Consider the following 18974-nt stretch of genomic DNA (forward strand, 5'->3'; position numbering starts at 1 on the left):
ACTCGTTGGACATCTATTTTATAATTAACATTTCTTATTCCATACGGTTATTCACTAAAAAATAATGATAATTACCACATTTTTAAGTAAATAACTTTATTTTTCGATATAGCGTCATTTACTCATTTACCGTAACATATATATATTTTTAAATACCAATTCAATTTTATAACATTTCTAAGCTTATACGATTATATCAGTATAAAAATGTTATTTTCATCTCAAAATTGTCGAGAAAGTTAAATTTGGTATTTACCATGAAAGTTTCGAGCTATTGAGAACCTATAATATAGTATAGGCTAATTAACCAGGCTTAAAATATTATGTTTAGTGGACACTAAATTACATGGTGCGTGGTGGGATGTCTACCTAATGGGATTTCTGTTATCCTCATTCCCCATAATTGTGTGCTATATACACATTCAAATTAATTGTATTATAACTAACGTTTTACTGTTTCGTTGAAAGTATTGACTATCGCATGAATACAAGTTAACTGGCGAGTAACAAATGCTGTAATTAACAGTAATACAGATAAAATTATATCGGTTTCTTTTATCCCAGAAATGCTGTAACGTCTTGTGGTTATTCGTAATTCGTATCGTATTATTTGCCGAAAACGGTGTACGATAGGAATGGTCAATCGGCCGTGGCTCACGTGCCAAAGGTGGTTAAAAATTAAAATATGTACTCTCATCAAACAAATTAATAAATACTAAGATAATGTTTAGTATTTTCCTGTTATATGAGACTACGGCTATTATCGTGACTACCATCCAATAGTACCTCCGTTATCCAAGTCGGATTTTATTGTATTTATTTACTGAATAAAAAAAAATAAAAAAATCAGCAAATTGTGTTATATGCTGTAAGAAAAAGTTTCCATCCCTGATCTGTGATATGGCATTAAATAAATACTATCGTACAACACACTTCAACACTTGTGGTATAAACAGTGGTGTAGCCAGGATGTTTTAAGAGTTTAAACACTCCTATTGGTAGTATTTATAGAGTGTCTATACTTACTATAATATAATATACTTCAGAATTTCAGATTTCTACAATTTATGTTGCCATATAATTCTATAAGTTCTATTTCATATTTGATTTAATTGTTGATGGCCAACAATTATTATATAGAGGGTGTATAAAAGTTGTATTTAAATAAAAATTGCATTTCCCGCTTCACCTTAAAAATATTCAGGCATTACATTCATCTGGGTTAAAATAAATGCATAAAAAAATCCGGTAACCGCAAAAACTTCATAACATATATAATGCACGCCACACGTCATATTATGTACCACAAGAAAACAAAACATCAAGATGTGTATATTACCCTACTCTGACTGCCGTGTGTTTAGTTAGTTGTGTACGTCGTGTGTCATTCGTGTTGTCTCTCGCGTTCTGTTATAAGTATACATATAATATATAGCACTCGGCGGGCGAATAGTAGAAAAAGCTCTAATGCTCTAAGGTTGTTTATTAGCTGATTTAAATATACGCTGCACACACATTTATATACAAACGTGTATAAGAAATACACATATAATTTTATTATTATTATTTATTTATTTCTCGAGTCCAGACGCGGACGGTCAAACTCACAAATCACATTCCAGCTCGTAAATCTATCGTCCGGGACAAGCGATAAAAATGACAACGGAATAATAACGATAATAATCATGTGACGTTACTACATTATGAACCCGCGACCGAGGGTCGTCCATGTAAGAAAAAACAAATCAAAACGTTAGATCTCGACATTTCGAGCATATACAAATATATATATATATATATATATATAGGTGCCTACACGATGCATGCACGTCATTTACTTATTGCGACGGACAAAAACGGTAGGACGTCCAAAGAAAGGGGAAAAAGACAAAACCCGAAACCACCGGACTCTGCGGCGCAAACACATTAGTCACGGGCACAATAACGTAATGATAAATGTTATTATAATAATGTGAGTAAATATTGTATTTTATAATAATTTATTCCAGATAGGACGTGTACCACCTATAATTTTATACCATAATATTGTAGTACTCGTATAGTAAGTATATTTTAAGGACGAGTATTTCCTTGCTGTGTCACGTGCGTGTGTACTGTATATATGTCGTGTTTTTAGGTGTATGATATATTATAGATATTGAAAAACGAGTAGTAGCCGCGCGCTGGGGGGGAGGTTTTACGTAGTGACGATGTTGGTGGGGGGCGCGACGGGGCGACCCTTCGTAGTTCGTCCGTCGCGACGTGCGACCGCCGCCGCCTCAGTCGTAATCGCGCACGGCATGGTTGCGCTCGTACGTTGTATGTTCCGCGTCGGTTCGCGTGACGTCTCGTCCGGTTGTTCCGCAATCTCTCGCAGTTATTTCGCTAATATCTGATATCGGTTACGTTTTAATATCTCGCGCTTATTTTCGAGAGCGCTATTGTACGCGATATTACCGCGATACACTACCAAACGGCTAATAATAATAATAACGACAACAGTATTTTGCTGTTGACTATTAGACAAGACTCGCGGGTGCGATTTACGCGCGACAATGTTTCGCAGCAGGTGGACAGCGTCAATGCTGTTGGTGACTGCCGTTTTTCTGTCGTCTGACAGTCAATTGTGGACTCCGGTAACGGGATCCAACACGTTCATAGACGAAAACACCAATTTAGCTGAAGACTGTGAGTTGTGATATTTTTTTCTCGTATAATCTGTATGTCATTCTTAAAAGCTAACCCCAATGTAAAAGGGCTCTTACGAATACTATTTAATATATATATATATTATAAATATAGTAAACACGATCGTGTACATTTTGTACGTGGTGGTTATCGGGAGTTTATGTAAACAGAACGTATAATTGAGATAACCACTGTACGTATGTACGATAATATTTAAATTTACGTGTATTAACTATTGTTATATGTGTAATTTTATGCTCATGTGAAACGACGGATTAAACGATCTTCTAGGATATTTTATCATAATAATTGGTACCAGTGGCGAATCCAGAGAGGGGCGATCGCCCCCCCCCCGTTCTCTCTCAAAAAAAATAGTTTAAGTCCCTGATTTTAGTTAGACGTAATTAATTATACTTCAAGGGTAACAAAATTATAGTAATATTTTTTTTTATTACTATTATCTACTATAAAAAATATTTTTTTTGTTCTGTACGAGACTGTGGAAAGTAACATATGTATGTACCTAAATAAATACTTTATCAAAATTAATGTGTGCCCTTTAAAAATTGCCCCCCCCCTGTTATCTTGGTCTGGATCCGTCTCTGATTGGTACCTATATGATTGGTTATACCGCCAGTTCAGTAGAAAATAATATGAACATATGGTGTTCGTTATATATTATATGTGTGTTGTAATAATTCTTGAACTTAAAACGGTTAAAATGATATCGAAATTCAAAAAATAGATTTGGATATGTCATGTCAACAACAATAATCCTCGCCTGGCAGGCTAAGATTTTCATAGAATCGCAAAATTGAAATCTTAGCATATTATAATATATTATATAATACTATAAATATTTATTAGTTTTTAGAATTTTCTATGAAATGACACTTGTAGTTTTCTCTAAGAATTTAAACCTGATATAGATAAAATTATACTATCGCTGTAGATTGAATAAATCAAGAATCGAGATTAATATAAATCTGTTTTTGCAATAATTTTGTATTATTATCATTATTATTTGTCATATACTTTTTAATTATTACTTAAAACTGATAAAAAGATCACAAAACCAAATAAATAAACTATATAAATGTGTACGTATTACATTTTTGAATTCCTACATAATTAATACATTCTAATAATGTTTAGAAAATAATTTTGTTCAGATTTCCAAAAGAAACGAGTTCAATTTTTTTTTTTAATATTGATATATTAAATAACAGTAGTTTCAACTGCATGACGTAGTCAATAATCTATATAATATGTTCTATTAACATAATTTATTCCAGTTTTAAATATAATACTTATATGGTATATGTATATTATGGGTTCGTAAAATATCGTCATAATATCTTTTATATTTAATTATAATCTAAAGTTGTAATACTATAAATTTCGTTTAATTTAGCAAAAAGCATTATAAAAATAAGTTTTTGAATACAATTTACCTTAAATTGGTCTTTTTTATGGGAAATAAAATATTTGAATATACATATATATTAATATCTTATAACATTATTTTGTCATGTATTTGTTTGTATAGCGAATAATAAGGTAGTGCCAATGAAAGTATAATATAATGCTATAACAATATACGTAGGTATTATACTAAAAATCAATTTATTATACTCGTATTATATCAATAGAAAAAAATCCTTTAGAAATATAAATAATAGTCAGGCTTATATATAGTTTTAAATTAAACATTAGTGATCTGATTTTAACGTACAAAAATATATTTAACTGTTACATTAACACCATACCATTAATTTTTTTATTTTTGAAAAATGTTCTAAATTTTTAAATTTTTGTGCAATTTTAATATTTTATGCGATGAATTGAATGTGTTTTTTAATGCAACAACTGCATTGGCGCTTTACTATAAGTTTCTAAAGTAGGTATTTAATTCATATTGTTTTAACTGCTTATTGTGGTTAAACAATATGTTCCAAAATTGTTTTAGTTAATAGTTAATTATTATATTATGTAAAATATTATACAAGATTACGAGTTAAAAGTAGAAAAGCAATATTCAAAGACTGTTGTTATAAATTGAGTTGCAATAGGAACCTGGAACATGATGAGAAATGAAAAAGTTGAAAGACGAAATCCGATACTGACATCTGACATAATGCAAATAAACAAAAAAAGGTAATTAATGTATGTTGATGAAAGTGACTGATGAAATGATACTGGGATTATTCATATAGTCATGCCTCATGAATATATACAATAATAATTCATTATAGGATCCTTTGTAACCTAATCAACCAATGTATAATGCCATATTTTTTGGGAGTCTATTATTAATTTTAAAAATCGTATAATATTTTATGTATACATCTAAATGTATACAGTATTATACATTTTAGTTTGAAGTATACTATTTTATTTTAATTTAAATGTAAAAATTATGAACTAATTTACAATTTCTTTTTTTTATATATACCAATTAAACTATTTTATAAATGAGTTGCTAAAATAATATGAGTAGATATGATGTAAAATTATTCCATTTATATAAACTAATTAAAATTCAATATCATTTAAATTATCTATACATCAAAAATACCAGTGTTCAGTAGGTAATAGAAAATAATGCATATTAGGATTCAGGAAGATAAGTATGAATAATAAATTTCATGCTATTTTTATTTCAACTATTGTGAACCTAAATAATTAAATGAATGCATTTGTTTGCTATTTAACTTTACCAAACGATGTACGACTAGGGATTTTGTTTTATCAATTTAATAATAATTATTAGTGGCCAACATATAATCTGCGCTGTTCGTCCATTAAGGTCCGTTGAATTTAATTTAATTTCATGATTCCAAAGAACAGCTGAATAACGGGATTTGACTGGATGGGGGACACTATAGGCTCTGCGCGTTATTGGTTTACGGATAATATAAAGACGTCCCGGCGGATGCGACGAGAGGACTGAAAACGACGGTGGAAATTATTGCTTTTGACGTCGGTCTAGGGTACTGGATGAATTTTTCCAGTACACAACAACGTCGGTCTTGTCATTCGCAGACGGCTCTTATATTATAACGTTTATTTTTTTATTTTATAAACGTTATGATAAATCCTACTACAAAAGTATTTCATGGCTCATAAAAAAATACGTAAAAATGCAATACCCTTGCATGTACTATAAATATTGACTAGCGGTGCACGTTAATAATGACGTGGTTGCTTATAATTTTTTACAATTGCTCTGTTCGCAAAACAGTGTACATACAAATTATAAAATAAGTTTTAATATATTCCGTCATAACATTATCCTCGTTTTAGCTCTCTATTTTTACCCCAAACGTTAAAACAACCAACAATACGTGGCTACAGTCAATTTTTTTGTTTTCAAAATAAAAAAGGAACCCTATATTTGGTCCCTTCTCGTATACTCAATAAAATATGTCAAGTCATTGGCATCATTAACAGGGATCTTTATGGGGATTTGATAGTTTACGACATATCGTTAGTCGTATATTGTGTAATGTGTATATACACTATTATACGGCTAACTGGTACTCCGCGGGGGAGCCACGTTAAGACAATATTATGAATTCCAAAACATTTAGTATGTATGGTACCCATTACAGAAACTGTTACAATACAGTAGGTACATATGTAAAACTAAGTAAACAATTTGTCCTGTAAATTATAGAGCCGTCATGTAACAGCGATTTTGTTTATAAGTGTAATGTGTATACATTAGCAATAATTAAACTTTTTTTTTATACATCTCTGTATGGTACCAATTATTAAATATTTTTTTTTCATTTAAACAATATCCAAAAAATGACAGCTTAATAAAAAAATTATCAAGTATTATACTAAGGTATTTTATTTATATTAACTATAAGGTATTATACCTTATAGTTAATATAAATAATATTACCTGTTCTAAAAATATTTAAAATATTGCTTTATTAAGAATATTGTTATTATACTTTTATAATATTAAATTGATTCAAAATATTTATTAGTTTTTTATTTTAAATAAATCGAGGTTTTAATTTCTATAAAATTAAAATATTTATGTTAATTATTCATAGCTAGAGAGTAGAGGCTTAAAAATTCCAAATTAGTTTATAAACTAATTAAAAATACTTTACTTAATATTTTTTCTTCGCCAACAATCTTTTTAAAGAAAACATATTTTTATGTAAACATTTAATATTATATTTAATTATAAATTATGTAATATATTTCCATCACAAATAAGTGATTTTAATATATTACATAATTATGTATATGTTGTATATTGTATACATACATTTTGACTCTGGGTTCGGCTGTTTTTATATATTTAAGACTACTTCAAAATTAATTTTTACGTCAATATAGAATCAGTCAATTAACTACAGATTTCTGATTTAAAAACTAATATATTTAAGAAAACTTTTTATACTTTAATAAAGCAGTATATCCGGTAGTTAAGTAGTATATTTGGTAGTATATTAAAGGGAAACTTTTATATTTTGTGCAAAACTTGTTTAACTTAAACTACATTTCTTACTTTAAATTTGGCATCTAATATCTATTGTTTGTGTTAAAAAAATAAGAAAGTAATTTATAATGATTTTCTATTATAACATTGTCATGTTGGTTGAATTATATCATACACTTTAATGAGAAAGAATGATTATTGATTATTGCCATCTATATCTTAAATTTATTAAGTAGTTTATTCAATTAATATTTTAAAGTAAACGGTTTGTTAGTTTGATTAATAATTAAATATTATTTTATTGTTAAATTTTATGATTTTTTTTTTACTTTATACTTTTACAATAATACGTCTTAGGATGATATTGTCTTACAGCATTTATAAAGTGACTACTTAATTGCGATTATTTCATGTCAAAAAAACTAGAAATAACCATGAGTTGATATTTTGTAAGGTTGTAAAAGCTCGTTAGATCGCGAAGTATCCCGTTAAATGTCACTTTAAATTTTGTGTACGTAAACACTGAGTTCTAAACGTAAACCATATGGCCACTTATTGAAAAAATAAGATTAATGATCCAAGTAATTTTTACAACATAGAAAAAACTAATTTTTGGTCAACCACCTTTTGATAAATAATTTCTTTTACTAAGTACAAGATTTTTTTAGTTTATTATTCATAATGACCATTGACTATAGAGATAAAACAATATTTATTTATTTCATTTTTTTTAAGCTTAATATAATGCCGACTTCAGTAATATTTATATTATTTCAACAATGCTCTACATTTTTAACAAACAAGTCCATTGTTACTAAAATAACAACGAAATAATTTAAACTTATTATATGATTGAATATTTAATACGTCATATAATAGTTTGTTATCAATGTGTTAAATCGCTATTATTATATATTTGCCATATACGTTATACACTTGTATTTTATTTGCGATGAAAACACTTCTACATACTTGACCACCGAAAAAAAATATAAAATGATTGTCAACTACTATAGATCCCTTTGATATCTATACGATATATTAAAAAATGGTCGATGAGTTCTTCATACTTTATAGTTTATTCTGTATACAGTTTTTACTATACTACAATTTATATTCTCCAATTCAAGGTTTTTCAGTTGGCCGAGCTGCAGAATGATTGATGGAGTTTTAATTCGGCGTAAACGCACTTGTTGCCCCGTTACGGCCAACAGCCCTCTCCGTATGTGCGTTAACGTTATATTATAACATTATATACAGTATACACCCCTTTTTGTGTAGCATATAAACCGAACACACGCGTGTTATTGGGACTGCAGGGGTTTCCAAAACTGTGTGAATGTAGGGTGGTTGCGTGCGCTGCGTATATTTAAATAATGAATGGCTCGTCACTTATATAACAAAAAAAAAAAAATTAATAAAACCGTCGCAACAATTAGTACGTATACAGAAAAATTAAAGGGTAGAAATTCGAATATATTATAATATATATATATATGTTTCATTGTTTTTTACAACGTCGGCGTGATCTTGTGAAATAAAAATCGTTCCGTTGGAGGTGTTTTAGAGAAGGGTCGATTGTTCTAATTTTCAAACTGTTCAAGATTTCGATGCACACTTAACATTTAATAAAGCACCACAAGCCATTATGTTCCGACTTCTTTGTAGATCACTTTTAATAGAAATCTACTTCGTTGTTTGTTCAACTCTGTATACGCATATATAATAGATATCTCTCATATATAACGTGTATTATGGTGTATAAAATCTGTACCGTCTTTCCTCTACGCACTATAATATATACGTCTCGTGTTTTGCTGTATAGTATATGTACTTACTTATATCGCTACTTCGTGTAGACGTGTAGATATAATTATTATATATATATATATACATATATAGATACACTACTGTACAGTATATTCGAAGTAATTGTTGAATTAAGTTTAACTAAAGTTTACGTGTCGAATTCTCGTGCAGTACACACGTTTATATCTAATTTATCAGAATATATTTTTATACATATTATTATTTAAGTTTGTTAAATAATATTATTATAATATATACTATTGTCACGCACTCACGCAAATACGTCAATCTCATGTCATATAATAAACGAAATCAAACGTCACAATTAAATTCATTTTTAAATTATATGTACCATTATATATATATATATAATTATGATAATATTATATAATACGTCCCGATTTAACGATAGTTTTATTTATTCGATAAGTCTGTGCTGAGAAATACATTTTGGTTTTAAATTCAATAAAAAAACTGTAGAAATGTTGACGTAAACACTTTTGTATTTTTATAAAATAACATGTGTACTGCAATGTACGTTCAATAAAGTAATGATTTGACATAATCGCCGCGTGTATAGAATTACAAACAATCACTTTTGAGTCTTGAGTTTTAGGTTGACTTCGTTTCAAAAAATACGAAATAAGCTTATAACCTAAGCTGTTGTCGTTGACTATAATATAGTTAAAATTTGGAATTCAAATGCGTTGTACATTTCGGGAGAGGTATATTCACGGTCTATATTTTATGCTTATTCGAGGTAACGCATCTCATTGTACTTATATATATATATACGTGGTATGTGTATCACTAATCGAATACACAACCCTTGCGTTTAACCTTTGACACTGTTTCAGCACACGGGTCATAATTGCACATAGTGACGATCTATCATAGCAGAAGTCGTGTTCTTGTACCTATATACAGTAAATAACGTATACGAGTAAAAGGATTACTCTACGCGCCCAATATGACCGTATATAAACTGTAACGAAATTCGTCTCGTAATCCTTTTATAAGTCCCCTAGGCAGTGGTAGTTGGTAGAGCGGGGTGAAGAACTTTCGCACCGCGCGCGTCACATCGGTGCAGTGCGTGGAGTGTATCGCGTGTCAGACGAATCTCGTTACCGGCCGTAATTGCCGTTCGCCTTGGGTTTGGGTTTTAGGTAACTTCTTCACGCTGCACCGTATAATAAAATCGATTCCGACAGTGCGCTGGCGGGGGATAGGGTGCGACGGTGGTCTCGGGCCGCCGATCCTCGTGCTTTCGAGGGGGTAAGGAATCGCGGTGGGTAGGGCTATCGATCATATTCCCGCACCCCCATCCTCTCCTCCTCCTCCAGAAAAGCTTTTCGAGTAGGGAACCGCCAGACATTGATGGATCGTGTTGACGGACAAACGGCGGCGGTGGTGTGCGTTAGACTTTTCTTGTCCAAAACTCAACAAGAGGGACGGATGCCGAGCGAAGAGCAATATCCCTGTCGCGTTTGACCGGGAATCGATCAATCTTGCGGTCGAGTAGAAGGAGAATTAATCAAGAACTGTGTCCCGTGGGTTTTTGCTGCGTAGGTACAATTAGTAGCAAGCAGTCGGACAATGGAGCGTAAAAATAGAACAGTTGACAACGCACGGCTATCAAAAGAAAAAAAAACGGAAAAAGAAAAATAGATAAATAATTTAAACGTGGACGCGGTTGTCCCGAAAAAAAAAATAAAAAGACCTGTTAAATATAGGTATTGACTATTGTTAGTGACATTCGATTTCTACCGCACAGTTTAGTAAATGTAATCAATATACCTATACATAATATATTATATGTGTATATATATATATGCGTTCATACTAGACATTTTAGGTTGAATTTAATATTTCTACATAACTCGTACCTAGAGATTTTACACATAAGTTAACACGTGTTATTTTAGAACTGTATTATACCATAGAATATCAGCTAACAAAAAATTCTCATGTTGAATATAATTTTCTTATATGGAGTCGACTATCGAGTATTAGTATATAGAAACCATCAAACTTGAGTTAGGTACTTAGGAAATTATACAAAACTATTAAACTCCTTAATCGTTTTATTTAGGTATAGTATAATAGTAATATGATAAAGATTTATACATAGAAGAATTTTTACATGCATTATTAAATATTTAAAACGTTACAAGTATGGTCATTTCTTGTTCAAAAATTTCAAAATATACACAAATACGTGTATGTTTATATATATATATATATATATATATATATATATGTACATGTAACATGTTCGCAAATAATCACTACGATTATAGGTTCGATAATATAACAAGTAAAATTGTCTGCCCACAAACCGTATTTCAATCGTGTATTACTTATTAAAATATGTATTGAATAATGAATATTAACAAATAACGCAACCGGTTCTTCTCGGGTTTTTATGTAGAACATTTCGAATTAATTTACTCACAATATAAAACTGTCTGAAGTTTAAATTCTAGGAACTTGTTTTGAATTTCGTACTAAAATTATTTAACCTTTTTCTCTTTTATAATTTATTTTATTTTCAATATATATTTTATAAACAACGGTCAACGAGCCTTAAAAATCATGGGTATATAATATATTATTGTTATTTAATTATGTTGAATTTATAAATACAATATATTATATATTTTATCGCTTCTTTTATTGTAGTAAAAATAATAAACATTGCTGTAGAAGAATAAAAAAATCGTAGTAGCAGCCTTCTTTCTTTCCATTGATTTCAAACAAAAATAATGTAAAGGTTATTTTGTTTACGACGTTTGGGTTTTCGACCCTGCAATAAGAGACGTCGGCAATCATAGATTGCTCAACACGGCCATTACGGCTGTCAGAAAAAAGGCAAAACACGTTTCGGATTTGTTTTTTTCGTGACACGTCCGGACAAGAACGTCGTTGGACCGATTTATCGGTCCGATGGCCCTGACAACGGATAGGCGGGCGGGTAGTATCAGGGATGTGTAACGTGTTACAATATATATATTCATCCCCTCGCAAGGCGCAAACACCCGAACGTGACATATTTCCTTGTACTGTTTTCGTGTGGCCCGCACGGAAGGGGACAAAATAAAAATGGGGGAACGGAATAATTTCAGAAATAGAATCGACCCTCGTGCGTTTCAGCTGTCAAACACTCGTCACTCGGCAATACCCTCCCACCACCGCACCCACACCTCGTTGCCACAGTTCTCGTGCATGACGTGTTCTATCGTGCTAACATTACCATCGTAGGGACCATGTACAATTCCCTCGACAACGAATTTTAATTCGAATTCCGCCGTAAAAAAAACTTATAACGAAATTGACTCATTTGACGAAAAATTTAATTAAGGACCATTCAACCGGCAGTTGTCTAAACAATATGATTTTCGCACGTTGTGTATGCGCAACGACAGACGAGGGATGCAGGAGATAATCGCTCTGTAATTATAATTTGCACACTTCTCGTATCGTGGTCCTCGACCAGAAGTAGTGTGCAGCGAACCCTCGAAACGGCTGATGAAGGCTCTGAACGCGCGGATCTCGAATGATTTTCCAGTAGCGCACTTCAAAAAGCAATTACGAACCCAACAGAAGAGGCAGGGAGAAAATAACATTTCACACGATCAAATATCTTTGTTTACAATTGTCCGAGGGATTTATATATATATTTAGAGACGCTAAAAAACCGATTCCGACATAATAGGTAGAACGTATTTATGTGCTGCAGTCTCCCTTCGTCATTATATATATATATATATATATAAAGGTACATTTATACACACTTCAAGTTCACTCAAGAGCCCCGTAACAACTTGTTGTTGAAGAGTTAATACAATCTTGGAATCCAGTTGAACAATAATCCAGCACGCGATTTGTTAGGAAATCATGAGACACATATTTTTATCAATCGTTTTCTATATTTTATATTAAATTACAGTTACCTATCATACGTAAAATATAGTGTCAATGAAAACATAGAATTGAAAAGTTTTACTGGAAATTAAAAAATTTACTACAGCATCTCAAGTAATTGTCAGTCAACAATAATACATATCTAGTTATATATCTAATAATGTCTATATGTGATGTATTTTTACATTTTATACGCGAAAAATAGGTATAAGGACGTTTATAGGAATATATATATACAAGTATAAATTAACAATGCGAAGTAGCTGCAGAGAAGATATGAAACTACGTTGGTTGGCGGTATAGGGATAAAAACGGTATTTTGTGCAAATAAGCCGGATTTTAACTCGTATGCTATCCGTCACGTGGTATAGCGGACGAACGTATATAATAACGGAGACGGCGAAAGGCTCAGCTATACTAGAGGGCTAAAAGTGACAGTCATCCGTTCGCACTGCACGCGTCCCTCGGATCAATAAAACCCTTTTTATACTTCTATATACTTTTATATTATTATTATATATATTATATAGCTTTACCAAACCCTGTTCGGTTGCATGCGCTATACACATACATACACCGCACACACACACACGCACGCACGAATTGGCGTAAAAACGAATACTTTCCGTATAAGTAGTGGATAGAATGAAGAAGGGTGTAGTGGTCTGTCGGCGGTAACGTTGAATGACGGTTGGTGTGTGTGTGTTTGGTGTAGATAAAGTTCAGTTAAAGTTTTATATTTTCTGTACTCGCGCGTTGCTTTTAAGTCTTCGGCGACGCCAATGATATAGGTACCTATTCACTCACACACACACACACACACACACACACACACACACATATATAATAAGTTATCGGTGTACGGTGTTTTATTTATAACGTCCCTCGAGGAGTGAGGCACTGCGGCTGCACCGATATTACGTATTTCCATGGCTTTCCTGCATAGCGCCTTCAGCGTTTCTCGTCCGGTCCCAAGTAGATTCCTTTGATGTTTTTTTCCGGTCTGGATAACACAACTGCCGCCGTGATCTTATATACTTTACAACACATAATCTGTCGTCTCGCACCCCAACTCCGTTTCGATACAGACGTTACGTTACTATTATGAAAAATCGTATAAAATCTGTGCCCTTTGACAATATTTTATGGCAGTATTTTCAATCATTGCGTTTCATTTCAGGAGCGCATTTCTGCCGTTTATATATACGTTACGTAGTTTGCTAGGGCTTCGACGTGTAATTTCGGTGGTAAAACGTAAACCGAAGAAACCTCTTGTTATTAAATCAAACGACATTATATTATTGCCTATAAATAAAGGTTATCTTACTTGATATTGTTGAATAGCGTTTGCCTCGAAAGAGCTTGTGCATAATAATAATAATTATATTCCTTTTGAAATTCTGGCAGTAGCGACGTTTCTAATGTTTCTATATATAACATGTACATATAAATTATAATGAATGGAGAAATTGCCAATTATTTTATTCTCTAATGATCGCGAAAGGGGAGGGGAGTACCAAAGAAGAGATTATTTTATTTTTAATGTCGCGTACCAGTTGATTTAAGTGGCTAATGGTGTACCTTTTTATACCGTTGTAATCGATTGGCAATAGCTATATATTTAATAATATCTCATTATATTACACAACATCTCAACTTTGCGTTTTATTGAGAAAAAATAAAAATAGTTTCATTTTCCAATCAATAATCGTATAATCGTCTGGTATTTATCGTAATATAAATACCGGAATAAATATTAAATACCAAATCGACGAACCGTTCTATTCTTTTGACTCATCAGTCATGGGACTGTGTACCTAAATAGTACGTATCTAAAACAATATTATTTTTATTATTGTTAATTAGATTCGCTATTGAAGGACATGGCTAACATCATTTCTGTCAACGGAGCGTATTATTATATGCAATATATAAATTACATTATATAGTAATAGACGTGAGCAAATTTAATATATTTATTCTCCCGTTGATTATTATAATCGAAACCGTTGTCGGTCGTTGCAAATAAACCGATAAACTCGTTTTCGGTCTGATGCACGCATGTTTACAACGCAATTCCGCTGGTGGTGCATTATTATTATTGAGCGTGTTCACTGCTAACTCTTATTCACCTCAATAAATCCGTTTATCGTATTATTATTATTTTTTATTTCTCTGTACATTGGTATTACCGTTAACGTGGTTATTATTCAAAAAATACGAATAAAATTCCGACCGTTGGTCGAAATTGGTTCGTTCTTTACCGTGATTGAGTACCTATATATTATAATGTCAATCGTATATTCGTTCATAAACACATTTTAGACATACCAATATATTATAACGTCTATGTCGTCTACGTCGTGTGTGGTAATTAGTAATATACGCGTTCTTGAAGAAAACATATTTTTTTTATTTTAATGTTATTTTTGCCTGTTTATAGAAGATGATAGATAAGTTCCTTACAAATACGTTTTTGTATATTTTTAACTATAACACTATTATATGTTTGAATGTTTATTGGTTATCATTTTAATCAGACGTTTCTCTCTTAAAGCCCTGTTATAGCTTTCCCGGATATGTAAACGACTTTCGACTACCTTAAATAGTGTGTAGTTTCAGTGTTTTTGTACAGTATAATAGGTATATAAAGTTGCGTCATAACGTATAACTTGATATGATATTATACATTATATTATTGCCTATATTATACATTATTGACTTGTGTATAGTAGCTCTGCAATGTCTCCTAGTCTTCTTATTTGTATTACTCCTGTGGCAATACAACGCAGAGGACGCTGCTCGAATATAAATCTCCTCTTACGCTATACAGAGATACAATTGCGAAAACCAGCAGCTTATAATATCACTAGACGTGCGTATTTTCACTCCGGCGTATACAAATATACGCACATTTTCCGTCGTTCAAAGTTATCATCGTCTCGGGAAGTAATAAGTAAATATATATATTTAGCCGTCAAACCGCTCTCAGAAAAATAATATAAACACGCGTGTATTTTTTTTAATTACGAGTTTATAGGTTTTTTATTATTATTATTATTATTTACACTCGTACTGTGCTGCAGTCGACGTGCAGTGTGTATAATGGAATCGATTTCGTTTCCGTACTAGTGTTATTTTTTTCTTAATACTAAAACAAACGTCTGGTTCATGTCATTTTGTTCTCTTTTATATTTTTTACGAGCAACATAAAAATGTGTTTTACATACACCACGAGGTTGCGGGACCTACATAAATAGCTTGAGTGCGGTACCCCTGATAAACGCTGGTTAAGACGTATTTTTGCCCGTTTATCCGAGGGCGATTGTATTACGCAAAAACCACGGAAGATGTGTATGTGTGTGTGCATGTGTTCAATCGTAAAACAAACGACTGTATATGCAGTGTGATGGTTGGCGTAAACCCAAGCAAAACGTATGCCCCCAAACGAAGTATATGTATGTTGACAAAAGTGAATTATGCGCAAATGCCCGTTTACGTGTGAAAGCACCTGGAGCTAAATATTTATCGCTCAATACTATTTAAAACAAATATGTTACATGTATATCACGTTCTCCGGGTGTTTGAAACGAAATCGATTTTGAGGTACCTATGTATATTATTTGTATATTATATATAGTTATAGCCATATAGGTATAGTACTCGTAGTATGTAGCTACCTAAATAGTATATATATATATCAGTTCAATTGTTTATACACGACGCCCTGAACAAATTATGTACATAATATATAATATTATATAGGTATATATTATATATATATCCTATGCATTGAGTTTCAGTTAAACACCGATGATTACAGATTTAATAGAAACGTATTTATATATACTCGTTCAGTATTTCGTAACATGTAATGCGTACACATCGACATTTACAAACAAACTACTTTAAACCAAAAACAGTGTCGAAAATGAGTACAGTTTATAATCTATACCCAACCCAACAGTACCTATATTTATCTTTGTACATATTATACTATTTCGTTATGCACATTACGTTTCCACAATTTATTATTATCGGTAGTTTAAAATAGAGATAGACACCTCTATATAAAATGTATATTGTTTACTATGTATACCAAAGCGAGTGCATCGTATAAATTTATCAAGTCTTCTTGTATACTGTTGTATATATAGTTTAATAATAAATACTGTAAAGTACTAGGTATGGTATAAGTATATTATGTACCTTTATACTAAGTAGTACCTGCATTGTATATTTGTATGTCTATATAGTACATTGTATGTATACACTAAACAGTAATGTGATGTTCGGATAGAATATATAATATGATATAATAACTAAATAACACGTAGCTTCGACTTGATAATTGCAGCATAAAAACAGAATTTTTTTCCAAACATCAATAAAATAATTCATAATTATTTATTCACCCCATATATATGTATAGGTACACAGTAGTCTGCATTGATGATCGATGAACACTTAGTGAGATGCTGCGCAGATTTTAATTCAATTAGTATTTGAATGAAAATACGCTTTGAAGTATAGTGTAGGAGCTTTTATTGTTGAGTACTTTCGTTAAACTACGTTCATAATAGCGAATAATAATATTATAATATATCTCGTCCACCATCATAGTAAATATATTTAACACAGGTTAATTTAATTAACATTAAACATTCGTTGTCTCAAAAAGTATCAACGTTTTTGGAAAATATATTATTATTTAATTTTAATTTTAATAAAAAAAAAAAAAACTATTTTCTATTACTTATTTAGTATTCTAATATATATATTTTAAATTCATACTTTTTTTAAATGACAACATAGATTTAAAATCGCATATTCTTAAGCAAGCTATTTTTTCAAAATTTTATTCCATACAAATTGAATTTTGAACAAATAATTAATATTGTAGTTATAACACCTAAGTTTTTCAACTTGTGAGCGGTGGTACTAGGATTTAGAAAAATGTTGATCTAGTTTATACTATCAAAATTCTTGGAAAAATATTGTGCTTCAGTCAGTATATTAAATTAAAAATTTAAGAAGCAATTAAAAAAGTAAAAACTATATTAATAAAAAATATTATTTTAATATTTCTCGGGATATAATATTTGAGTACCTACAGTGAGTGTTTACTCAGTTTACTGTTAGAAAAATCACTCAGTATATTTATAACTTCTAATACCTGTGGTTTCTGTCACTTATATTATACTTAGTATCTACATTATAATATATATAAATATATATTTATATATTTACCTCACGACATATAGAATATAATATACATTTATTATTTTGATCGCATATTATGTATCGCTCCCAGTTTAAATTCACATTTTTAATTGGATACGCGTATAGATATATGTATATTGTATATATATATAATATAGTATATTGGTATATTATACGTGTATAATGTGATGTATTATGATTTATGAAAAGTGATTGAATTAAAAAACTCAACTCAATAATCATATTCAAATATACTTGAAAGCATTTTTATGTATACATTAAACAATATAATGATGCATAATTACGTACGAGTGTGATGTAGGTATGTATGATTAACAACAGCATAAATTATTATATAGTTATAACAACTTAAAATACGTCATGTACCGTTTGTAGGGACGTCAAATAAAAACGAATATGCCACGCGACGATATGTTTTGATATTATAATAAATGATACTGTTTCGTTTGATCACACGTACTTTACTCGCTATAAATTTATTTACAGTAAAAAAGATATGTGCTCGTCGGCGAAACATCATTTTCGATTTTCCGGTATGTATACCCCTGCAGACCGCAGTATAATATAATTTATATGTATACAAATCACCAACTCTCCCCCATCCCCAACAACCTAGTTACCTAGTATAGTATATATATATATACACATGCACATGCGTTATACCTATATAAATGATTGTGTATATTATATGTACATTGTTTTGACCGTATAACGATGCGGTCGGCAGCAGTAGTGGTGGAATACATAAATAATAACAATATGCGATGTGCATCACGACTATATACTACGAGTTGACGGGGACAAACGCGTCATATATGTATACATTTTCCGGTCTGTTAAATGA

The 18974-nt window shown here is 31.0% G+C and overlaps 1 protein-coding gene across 2 annotated transcripts in view; it reads left to right on the plus strand.

Moving 5' to 3' along the window:
- Positions 1 to 2296: 2296 nt before the first annotated feature.
- LOC113560530 (tyrosine-protein kinase transmembrane receptor Ror-like) overlaps positions 2297 to 18974 on the plus strand; it is a 68085-nt gene continuing 51407 nt past the window's right edge. For both annotated transcript variants that reach the window (XM_026966458.1, XM_026966457.1), the window contains exon 1: positions 2297 to 2688. In XM_026966458.1, the coding sequence (XP_026822259.1) occupies positions 2556 to 2688 (133 nt within the window). In that variant the 5' untranslated portion in view covers positions 2297 to 2555. The remainder of the gene's footprint in view (positions 2689 to 18974) is intronic.

Source organism: Rhopalosiphum maidis, chromosome 1 (assembly GCF_003676215.2).
Source record: "Rhopalosiphum maidis isolate BTI-1 chromosome 1, ASM367621v3, whole genome shotgun sequence".
Taxonomy (NCBI): domain Eukaryota; kingdom Metazoa; phylum Arthropoda; class Insecta; order Hemiptera; family Aphididae; genus Rhopalosiphum; species Rhopalosiphum maidis.